This window comes from Cydia fagiglandana, chromosome 2, assembly GCF_963556715.1.
Source record: "Cydia fagiglandana chromosome 2, ilCydFagi1.1, whole genome shotgun sequence".
Taxonomy (NCBI): domain Eukaryota; kingdom Metazoa; phylum Arthropoda; class Insecta; order Lepidoptera; family Tortricidae; genus Cydia; species Cydia fagiglandana.
In genome coordinates, this window is record NC_085933.1 from 8,185,315 (window position 1) to 8,195,924 (window position 10,610).

Here is a 10,610-nt window from a genome sequence, read left to right on the forward strand (position 1 = left end):
TATTTAAACGCACAAAAACTTTAAATTAAAAAAACATATCCGCGCTTCCCTGGGCCTTAAAAAATTCTGCCAGTGCATGAATACATATATATTATTTATTATGGATAATTCATTGTATCTATACAAAGTATGAGGGCCAAAATGCTAAAATGTTGTGTAAAATAATGTTATATTTTTTCCTCTTGTGTAACTGACTGAGGTATATTTAAGATAAGATATTTTGTTTCCTAATGTTTGCCTGTACCTACCTAAATACTACATTTACTTTCATTACATGAATATTTTATAAAAAATATTTTTATTTACCACCAGAGATAGGTACCTACGAATCGGGTGCATGAAACTAATTATAAAATTAATTCGGCGAATAAAACAATGTATGTCCTTTTGCTATGAATGCTATGATACAGACAGCAATAGTATCGCTTAGACAACCAGTAACTTTTTAAAGAGATAAATCTGGTTATGAAGGGTCCATAATAAGCTACGGTGGGAAAAACGTTTTTTGTCATCCATTTCTTCCCCCACTTTAGTTAGCCCCAAGATAATGGTAATAATTAAAGAAAACGACCACAAAATAAATGTAAGTGTTTAAAAATATTGACAGCTTTTAAAATAACATTTATAAGTATTTAAATTAGTAATATTAAAATGGCACAAAGTAGTGCTATAAATTACATTATGACTAGCTTAATGTAGTTAGTTAAAACCCTTTCCATCCACCATAGATTGGGCGCAGTATTTCGGAAATTGTAACACTTTTAGTAAGAAATCCGTCAGCCCCTGAAACAAACAATACCTTCATCAGCAAAAACACACTCGAGTCACCATAGGTAGACCTTAACCCGTTGCAATACGGTTCCCGAGTAATCAAAAAACTTGAATATACATATAAATAACACAGAAGCTGCATTGATGTTATATTTTTTATTACGACGCTATCTACATATCTATTTTAGCTGAGTATCTGCAGAGGGAAAACAATGATGTTAAACGGGTATGGAAATGATCACTACCTATCATTCTTCATTATTTGGTGTTCAACAAAAAACACCAATTATAAATTAACCCTTTTCCTGGCATAGTTTACGATTTATCGACCACATACGCGCCAGTAGAATTTCAAATTTAGCATTTCGATGTAGGTAAGTCATTCAAGGTTCAAATTAGAATTGCACTTTCGAGAAATGTTACTTATTGATGCGGCCTGGAAAAGGGTTAAACGAAGTCATCCAATAGCATATATTGAAGTAGGTAACTCCTGATTCTGATTTTAATGTTTAGTCTAATTGTCAGTACAGTTTGTGCGGAAAGAGAAGATCGTCGTGAAATGTAGGGGCCCAATACATATATTCCACGACTCATTTCTTTCCGAACACTCTAATAATGTAGGTACGTACCGATAAAGGTTCTATGCAAACTGTGAAGGGGATCAGGATGATGTAAAACCCGGCGGCGATGCCCGCGATCCAGAATCCTATGAAGATGAGGATCAACAGCCAAATGATGGAGAATAACACGTTTCCCATGATCTGAAAATAAACAATGTTTAATATTAATTACGGCTATCACATATTTTTGTCGCTCATAATTAAATACCAACAAATTTCAAATCGATAGGGTAAGGCTATTTAGTTCACACGGCGTTAATTTTTCCCGTATCCCGTATGGCGGGTAGCTACCGCGTGCTGGATTTTATCATTAGATTAGAATAATCCCCCTGCGTACTTAGCTAGCGTGTTCCTTTGAATTTACATGATTTAACTTCTCAAGTCGTACATTTACCTAATCACAATCACATTTTTGGTGGCCATTTAATCGGTTTATACGAAAAATAGTGACTGACATTATCTAGACCGTGTTAAAAGATTAGGGGATTCAGTAACGGGCGTAGACTGATAAAATTAGATATTCAAATAGGTTATCAGGGACCGGATAAACATACACATACTGCATGCCTGAATTACCCAATAAAAATAAAGTCAATTCCACTGATCTGCCTTATATCACATAAACGAGTATTACTAGCTATCTCTTAAACACCATAATACTCTACTACTAGTACTAATTAAGGTACTTCTTTAAATTCCGGAGATCTTAAAACTCTGTAATTAATAAGAGCTCATTGAGTGTTAAAATAGATGGCGTTGCGCGTTTATTCATATTCCTGCTTTTACGTAACAGCAGTAGGTATATACCGGCTACCTATATACCGTACCGCGTATCTTACCGAAAAACTAACAACAATAATGACTTTGGACGGGGGTAAACAGACTGTATTAGGTATTTACTTTTTAAGTGATATTAAAAAAATTATAAATCCATGATCGTCCGACTTGCATTAATTAAATCATTTTTAACACTACGTTCGCTAAAAATAATGTAAAAGTGGGCTGGTAACAACACTTTCCTGATAAAGGATAGATTCCGCACTATCTTATCGGGTCATATTTACATTTTTACTAACCTCCGATTATACGCCGGGCAACGTTGATAGATTAATAACCATCAACGCTACATTTTTTTATCCTACCAAAAACTCAAAATTTTACATTTTCTCTAAATAACTCTTCGGTATTACCCAAGTGCCGGTTATGACGCCCACTTCTTCAAAGGTAAAATGATGATACAATTATACCTAACAAATACTAATTGAATCCACATTCCTAACAAACCCTGTATGTGTTGCACGTCACACAAAAAAGCAGTCATACTAATGATTCAAGTTGTTATTACTCATAATTGTTTTATGTAACTGGTAGCGCAGCAACATAAGCGCAGAATCAAGTTGTTTTTTGCATACTAGACGTGCAGTGGAGCAATACTAGATTCTAGGTAAATAGCTCCTAGTTGTTAACGTAGTAGTTCTAGCTAGACGTAAATAGGTACGATTACCAAAATGCAACCCTGACCTACTGAGCCATGTCACGAAACTGCCAAATTATCAATACCATAGTAAATGATTTCCTTACCAATTAAGTCAATGTTTAAAACTGCTGGAAGGTCAGATGGAAGTCGCTTTCGTAAAAACTGGTTACGTCAAATCGTGGGATTAGTTGTCAAGGACCCCGGGCTCCAATTAGCCGTGGCAAAATGCCGGGATATCGCGAGGGAGAAGATTAATATGTGCTACTAATTGAGTTTATCCCACAGACCGTGGTGGTGGTGGATGGTGGTGGTGGCGTGGTGGCGGGGAATTAGAATTATCTAATATTTGTGATTAGAGTATGCTTTGCTACACTAGGGGTGTGGGGAATTAGAATGATCTAATACACTCAGCGTCAAAAAAATCGCACATCTTAATTTTTTTCTTTCAAGCCGTTTTTAAACCTTATATTATATAAGGCAAGATAAGACTATGGGGCCTTATTTGAAAGGTTATGAAACCCTCTATTGGAAAATGTCGTAAAATGGACGATCTACCCCATACAAAAAGAAAATTTTCAGGAAAAACGAATCGAAGTGTATTCAGGTTAAAATTGCAAAGAATAAAAACACTACAAAATCAACAGATACGGAAAAAACAAACTTAAAACTAAACTTAAAACCTAGTGCTGCTTCCTCTTGCCCTCCGAGTAGCTTCCATGTGATAAGTCATGACTGTCATGAGTGCCACGATGCGTTTTTGAGGAAAGTTGTTCCACGCCTCAATAATGGCGTTTTGAAGCCTGTCGAGAGTGTCAGGAGCAGGATCAGGCGGCCGAACCCGCCGCTTTAGCTGATCCCAGTGATGTTCGATTGGGTTTAGGTCAGGGCTCCTTGCTGGCCACTCTATTACCGTGATCCCAACCTCCCACAGTTAGTTTCACACAAACAACGCAGTGTGACAGCGGGCGTTGTCATGCATAAACTGGAAGTTGGGTCTAACAAAACCATCATATGGGATCACATGCTCCTCCAAGAACTCCGTTATGTAACGCCGAGCAGTCAGGGATCCCTGCTTGTGACCACCTTCAGTGCGGGAAATGCACAGGAGATCAGTTTACTCGTCGATCGAAATGCCGCCCCAAAACATGCGAGATCCGTCCCCTAAGCAGAAGGTTTCTTCAGTGCAGGCTTGCGTAAATTGCTCTCCCTGCCTCCTACACACCCCTCTGCACCTGTCATTGGTGTAAAGGCACACCCTCGTCTCGTCGGAAAAGAGGACATTCCTCTATTGTTCAAACGTCCAATCTTCGTGCAGTCGGCAAAATTGCCTCCTGGCTATTCGATGCTATTGCTTTAATTGGGGGCCTGTAGCAGCTCTACGGGGCAACATCCTCTTCTCGTCCGGCTTTCTTCCGATCGTAGGAATGCTTACTGCTGTTTTTTGAGCTGCTTAAAGCTGCTGCTGCAGCTCAACAGCCTCGGAGAAACGGTTCTGCGAAGAGTTTGATACAATGTACCGATTGTCTCTAGCGGAAGAGCAGTGTTGTCTTCCAGGTCCAGGCCTTTTGATGTAACCACCAGTCACCTGGAACCCCAGCAAGACTCAACGCACTCGGAAACCGCTTATGTTAAATCTTTCAGCAACTTCTTACTGCCATAGTCTTGTTTGCAGCAGTGCCACCTCTTGAGCTGCTCCTTCTGGACTGGTATCCATGTCCAAGGGTTTTTTTTGCTGTAATGGTTCATTAGTAACCTCGGTGACCTCTGGAGAGCGAATAAACCATAACTAACCTTTACCCTCCATTTTATACCCGTCCCGGATTGCACAACAACGGACCGATTAAAATTGGATCTCGGCCCTTTTTTAAACAAAACGCCTACGTTCGGCGATGGTTGTTTTTACGGACAATGAAGATTTATCTTTTTAAAGTTCATTAATTGCGCTTTCAAATGATACCAATATTGACAGGGTACAATGCATTAGATAAGAGCTATATTTGCTTGAAACGAATTTTTGGCGAGGTGCGATTTTTTTGACGCCGAGTGTATTTGTGAAATAGGTTTTTATGACTTCTGCGGAGACTCTTCCTTTTAATAAGTACTTCTATTGACGTAAACACAATTACTTAACATAAAAAACAAGCATCTTTTAATGGAATGCTCGCTATAGTACCTATTACGTTAGCCAAGCGCGATGTTAATATGCCCCATGGTCGAGCGTGATCTAATACCTATCCAAGTAACGTATAAAGGCATTATACAGGTTGTTTATTTTGGGAACGCTATTTTAAATTTAGCCGTTAACAAATTATTCACCTCGACTGTAATATAATTAACAAATTAAAATTCAAAGTTCAACGACCGGATTAGTAAAATCGATTTACATATATATATGGTAATTTTTAGTCTAGAGGACTGCAGATGGAGAAGCAAATTTGACGCGTTCTTATATCAACTTTCCATACTTCTCCACACAATATAGATGGCGATGAATCAGAGTATAATATCTTTGATAAGATAGTACAAACAAAATCTTCCAGAATTGTGAATAATAACTTGAGACAACTAATAAATACCGAATAAGTACCTACGTTACGTAGAGTACGCAACTGAGTCAACGCGCGGGAAACCTAGAACACCCGCTTCGTAAATATGAATGAGCCCACGCGCATAGATGCGCCATGCACCCGCTTCGGCTATCTCTATCTATCTATACATATAAAATACATATAGCGGTAAAAACACGGGGTCATTGAATAGATCCATGGTTGCTCCACCAAAGGTGCCAAGCGAGTAGTGCATCGGAAATGCAGCGCGCGTCGTATAACGGTTGTTACTATTTAGAAGAGCGTGGGAGATAAACCTTCGTCTATTCTATAAGTAGGAAGTTAGTATTTGACTACAACTACATTGTTGATTTGAGTAGTTTTAGTGTGTCACTTCCTTTTCTAGTAGCTAGATTATATTAGGTATGGGAAGGCTTCATAATGAATGTAGAATAGATGAAGTCATCGCTAGACACAGTGACAGATCAGGCAGAGAGACGTAGGTAATTAAAATTACTGTAGCAACATGCACTTGCTAAGGTCACGATTAACGACCGATAAAAAATATTTTTAGACGCTGATTATTATCAATTCGGCCAACTTTGTCCAACATAATAAATATTAAGCAATATAGAACCTCAACAGTGAAGAATCATGTCTTAAATCATTGGCAAATATTTCACAATATGTTTGCAAATATATTCTATCAAAGTGTAGTTGAACAAATAAAGAAAAAAGTTCATATTAACGTTTAAGTTCTGCCAGTGCAACATTAATATTAACGCAAAAAACTAGGATAATAAAGTTTACAAAGTCTTGTCATGATATGTGATAAATATGATAATAAACATAATATAAATGTGACGTGGGCAAGCAAATATGCTATTTCTGTAGATATTTTGTCACAAGATTGAAATAGGTAGGCAACACACGTAATTACACTGCAACGACTCACCGGTGTAGAAGGTGCTAATAGTGTCACAGAACGTAGCGAACAACCGGTCAAGCCACGGGCCGCAGTAAGACTGCCGTCAACGTAATAATAATAACACTTCTTGTTTCTTTCATAAATACCATACCCTTATCTGGTGACGGTACGTTAGTGCTCCGTGTAACTGTTTACTACGCTTGTTACGTTTAGGTAGGTTTGAATACCATACAACCAACACTCCTTACTAATAGTCCTTACCTAAATTGTATGCTGTTGCTGATATGATATGGCATATCAGTTGTGATTCACATACCTAATAGTAATAAGTAATAATCCTTTATTTCAGACAGTAGATTGCATTATTTTCTACAGTTCTTGCGTTTTTTTTTTTCTGTCTGTGTGCCATTTATTGGCAAAAGGCCTCCTCCAACCTTCTCCATTCCTCTCTATCCTTGGCAACTCTCGTCCATGTGGTTCCTGCTGTGGGTGTAGGTATTCACATACCTACACAATAAAAAATACCTGAGCATTAGGATGTTGGTAGATGTTTAATTTCTTTTACAGTTAAAATGTTCGTTGGTTGATAATGGTAGGTGTTCTACATATATAAAATTTCAAGTCACTGAAATCCCTGAATCTGCGGTCATAATGCGTTTATTCTAGTTTCTATAGTTAGGTGTGAGAATAGTAATGTATGTGCAGTTGTAGTATGATATAAATCTTAACTTTCATCAGAGACAAGAATAATAGAGACTGTCAATCTCCATACAAAGCCATACCTACTTTTAACATTGTTATAGATAGAGGCGCTATCGCCACTCTGCGAGGTAATAAGTAATCCGGATCGATTTTAGATTTCTGATTTAATCAAAGTAGGCTTTATAGGTTTATACACCCGTCTACCCAATGGTTAATAATTATATTAATTATTTATCGAGCCTTCCTATTTACAGCACCATCATCGTCATGTATAATGCATAGATATAAAAGGTATAATGTTATAGTAGACTCTCAGAGTCAGTGAGTTGCTAATCTATTTTACACAATAGGGATGACCGCTCGAAGAATTTTACAGATGGCGCCAGCATAGGTTATACCCCATATTATACCAACCATTTATAAATTAAAAGCCGTAACAGACTACCGCACCGCACGGTTTACGGCGGGGAATAAAAAAAATGTGAGACTGCGACAAGGACAAACAATAATAGAACTTTCTCTGCTACTCCTACTGAAAGATACATAAGACTATCTCGTTCGGTCGTTTCCTCCCCCGCTTATGATGGCCAAATTTTTAGAAGTTGGTAAACATTTGTAAATTATTAGAACGCACTCTTATGACATTATGACAATGACATTTTCGCGCTGTCATTTTTTGGGTCGCTGGTCGCTGCCACTGTCGCTGCCGTCGCCAAAGAGCATATAATCACTACGTTTTAAGAGTCGGCACTCTCGAACAATCCTCGAACCGAATTATGAACGTACATATCCCAACACACCAAATACAGGCTTAAAGATCTCGCATCCAGGCCATAATTGTTAAAAAAAGAAAAACCACACAATACTACCAACACAAAAAAAACAACGCTAGGGCTCGACACTTCCAGTACCTACTGTTTATCGATATCGATAAATGTGCGATACGTGCTGCTGTATTTACCTACTGTACTACCTATTAATAAAATAAAAGAACATTATATATATATAAACAATTTTATTTTACATGATAAAAATAACATAGTTTATTATTCAAGTAGGCATATTACAATATGCTGAATTCGCGCGCATTCTTTTTTAATCTGGTCCCTTTTTATTGAAGGCACTGGATGGAGAATGATTTCCACAAATGAACTTGTTTCCATTCAGCTTTTGAATAGGTAAATAAATACGCCAAATCCTCATTTCCTTTTCCTCAGCTTTGCCCATAATCGACATCTGAAATAAAGAGATTATCGATAAAATTGGTCGTACACTATTCGTGTCATAGGTTACTTAGTTTTTTACTTAAAAATACTTTATTCACAAAATATTTTCGTTTTAATCATGGATTGTACACGACTAAAACTAATTAAATTAGTAACTGTTAACGACTCAAAGTAAAAAATGAAAATATTGCATACAAACATCAGTTTACCGACCTGTTCGGATCAAGTTGGAAATTTGGCCAAAAATGCGTCAGTAGTTAGTCTTCTTACACACCCACTACAAACTTCACATTTCCTTAAAGATTTGGCCCCCTTTAAATAACAGCTAAAGTTATTTTACCAATTACAATAAAAAATAACCACGTATTTTCACGTTCACGACAATTCAAATGACGTTTGAAGTTTTACTACCAATCATACCAACCTAAAGAAAAGTAAGTATAATACGTCTATGTTAAAAGCAAGTATGGTATGTGCCACCAAAATGCAACAGCAGTCATTTTAATTCGATAAGATTATTTCTATGCCTCAATGTTGGTAACAAGGGCTTTCATAATTTATCAAAGTATGGGGTGTCGATGGGCTGGCCGTCGCTGGCAATCAAAAAATCAAAACAAGTAAAACGACGAATCATAAAATTCGTAAAGCAAAAAGTTAGGCACGATTTAAATTAATATTTCCATCACCAAAACGTTTTCATAAATTGTGGCCCTTCATCCAAATTCAGGAAGTAGATATGGCAGGTTACTTCGAAGAAATGGGATGGAGAGAGTTAGGAGAAGGAGAGGAACCAAATCACCTACTGCATATGGCAAGATTCCTCGTAGACTTTGGGCTATATGAGGACAATTTCACTGGAGAGTGGCCGAGGTATATATTAAACTAAATTAGTTTTATCTCAGGATGAGGCGATGGGTAACGAAGTTGCATGGTGATTTTGGGAAGGTCGCTGAATTTTGGGGAAATAACTGATGTGTATGTTACATTCTTATTTACCTAACATAATACAACGCTGCTTCATGCATTGCAGCCTTTAATCACTCTGTAATTGACCTTAATATCTTCTTACCAACTGCCCCAGTTAAATGATAGACCAGTCCAAAAATGTGTCTTGCCAAAGTGCCAATATTGGCTAACCTTTTGTTTAAAATTATAAGTTTCTTTTGCTTATTCATACCTCTTGATTTGGGGTAATTTTTGTTTAATTTGTCCCTAACAAAGCAATAGAAGCAATAATTATATATACTCAGGCACATTCAACAGATCCAATTTGTCAGTAAAAATAGGTAGCAAATAAAAAAAATGTAGATGTGAAGGGTCCTGTAGAAAAAAATATTTTCGCGCCTTTTTCTACTGACTATTTTCCTCTCAAATATATTTATAAATATGTGCAATAATTACAGACTACCTCCACCAGCTGCAAAGGAAGCCGTAGACAACCTGCCAGAAATTACAATTGATGATTCTACCAAGGATTGTCCAATATGCTTAAAGAAGTTTAATCCAGGAGAGAAGGCTAAACAAATGCCATGTAAACATATTTTTCACAGCACCTGCATTCTGACCTGGCTAGCCAAAGTAAGTGAATTTCAATTATACATGTATATGAATGTGAATGAGGGTAGAATGACTTAAGGTAGGTGACTTAACATAAAGAATTCTCATATGCTGTCTGTCACCAGCTGTTAGAACTTAAATTTAAGTATCAAGATTACTTTAATAGTAATTTTTGACCACAGCAGCAAATATAATTACATATAAACTTGTGTTTTCAGACAAATTCATGTCCATTTTGCCGATTTGAGCTACCTACAGACCACACAGGATATGAAGCATTCAAAAAGGAAAAAAAGAGAGCAGAGCAGCGAAAAGAAGACCTTGACAATCTTCATAATTCAATGTTTAGTTGATTTCATCCAAAAATAATAAGCAGGTAACTTGGATAACATGCAAATGAAAACATGCTTTACATTTCTATATAGCATTGCCTATACTGGCTCCATCTGGGTATTTAAAATTTTATTTAAGTTTTAGTGTTTATTTTTTAATAATTATACATATTGGGATATGGAAGTAGTGATGTCTTGATTAGATGAATTAATATTTTAAAGGTTATGGATTAATAATAATAATTAGTATAATTACAGTTCAGCTGGGAATAAATTTCAGTCATATCATATCAGTCTATTGACAATTAAGTGTATTTAGGTTGTACAATAAGTTGTATAATTCTTTATATTTAATAAAATAATATATGTTTAAATGCATGTTTTATTCTAAATTTTATATTAAACACAATTTGCCCAACAATTAGGCTTAAAAACAGGATAACTCAGGTTT

At 36.5% G+C, this 10,610-nt stretch overlaps 1 protein-coding gene across 1 annotated transcript; it reads left to right on the top strand.

Moving 5' to 3' along the window:
• Window positions 1-8,856: 8,856 nt before the first annotated feature.
• Window positions 8,857-10,533, top strand: LOC134679602 (E3 ubiquitin-protein ligase RNF181-like). Its single transcript, XM_063538555.1, has 3 exons — window positions 8,857-9,140; window positions 9,674-9,848; window positions 10,046-10,533. Exons 1-3 carry the CDS (start codon window positions 9,007-9,009, stop codon window positions 10,178-10,180), a joined length of 444 nt encoding a protein of 147 aa, XP_063394625.1. The 5' UTR covers window positions 8,857-9,006; the 3' UTR covers window positions 10,181-10,533.
• Window positions 10,534-10,610: the final 77 nt, after the last annotated feature.